This window comes from Pygoscelis adeliae, unplaced genomic scaffold (genome assembly GCF_000699105.1).
Source record: "Pygoscelis adeliae isolate BGI_AS28 unplaced genomic scaffold, ASM69910v1 Scaffold617, whole genome shotgun sequence".
Taxonomy (NCBI): Eukaryota; Metazoa; Chordata; class Aves; order Sphenisciformes; family Spheniscidae; genus Pygoscelis; species Pygoscelis adeliae.
In genome coordinates, this window is record NW_008825226.1 from 66741 (window position 1) to 67541 (window position 801).

The 801-nt window shown below is 58.2% G+C and overlaps 1 protein-coding gene across 1 annotated transcript in view; it reads left to right on the forward strand.

Moving 5' to 3' along the window:
- The window catches only part of TMEM106C (transmembrane protein 106C), a 2599-nt gene extending 2427 nt beyond the window's left edge, over positions 1-172 (forward strand). The window contains exon 7 of the mRNA XM_009329280.1: positions 13-172. Within this exon, the coding sequence (XP_009327555.1) occupies positions 13-172 (160 nt within the window). The remainder of the gene's footprint in view (positions 1-12) is intronic.
- Positions 173-801: the final 629 nt, after the last annotated feature.

The window sequence follows — 801 nt, forward strand, 5'->3', positions numbered from 1 at the left end:
TGCCCCTCCCAGGACATCGGTGAAGCTCTTGTACATCGGCCACGTGACGCAGAGCGCTTTGGAAACGTACCACTACGTGGACTGCAGTACCAACTCCACGGCTGCCCAGGACCCCCTGCCTCTGCCATCCCCCTTGGCGCGAGGTGCGGCCAAAGCCGAGAGCGAGCCCTGAGGACGCGGCCGACGCTTTTCCGTGGGTGGATGGTTGCGCAGATGGATTTCTAGAAGGGACCAGGAATTTTCAGATGGAAGCGGAGGGATGGCGAGGGGCTTCGGCGGGAGACGTCTGAAACCTCCGGGTCCCTTTCGCGCTTTTCCCCGTGCGGCTGGGCTGCGCTGCTGGCCTGTCCGCGAAACCCGCTTGGGGTTGCAAGCAACACGGGTCCCTTCCCAAAGTCGGGGTCCTGCTGGGCCTGCCTCTCTCTTCGGTTCTGAGGAACTAGTTTTGGGTAGGGGAAACTGGACTCTCCAGCTTCACGCTTTGGGGTCTGAAGATCCCGAAGGCTTAGAGTTGACGTTTGCAGCTCCTTTGAAGCTTAGCGCTGCGTCGGGTCCTTTCGGGGTAAACGAATCGGTTCTGTGCAATTAACTTATTCCACTTTTGTTCGGCGGCAGCATGTCACTGCCTTGTTTCGAAGCGGAGCTTGATAAAAAGGGGTGGTTCTCGTAAGGAACGCACAGATGAGGCTCCCACCTCTGCAACTTGCACTAGAAGGAGGCAAAGGAATTGAAACCTTCGAAAGGCGCTTTCTCTGTCGTGCAGACCTTGTTTGCTGGCAGCTGGGGCCACCCACAGCAAAC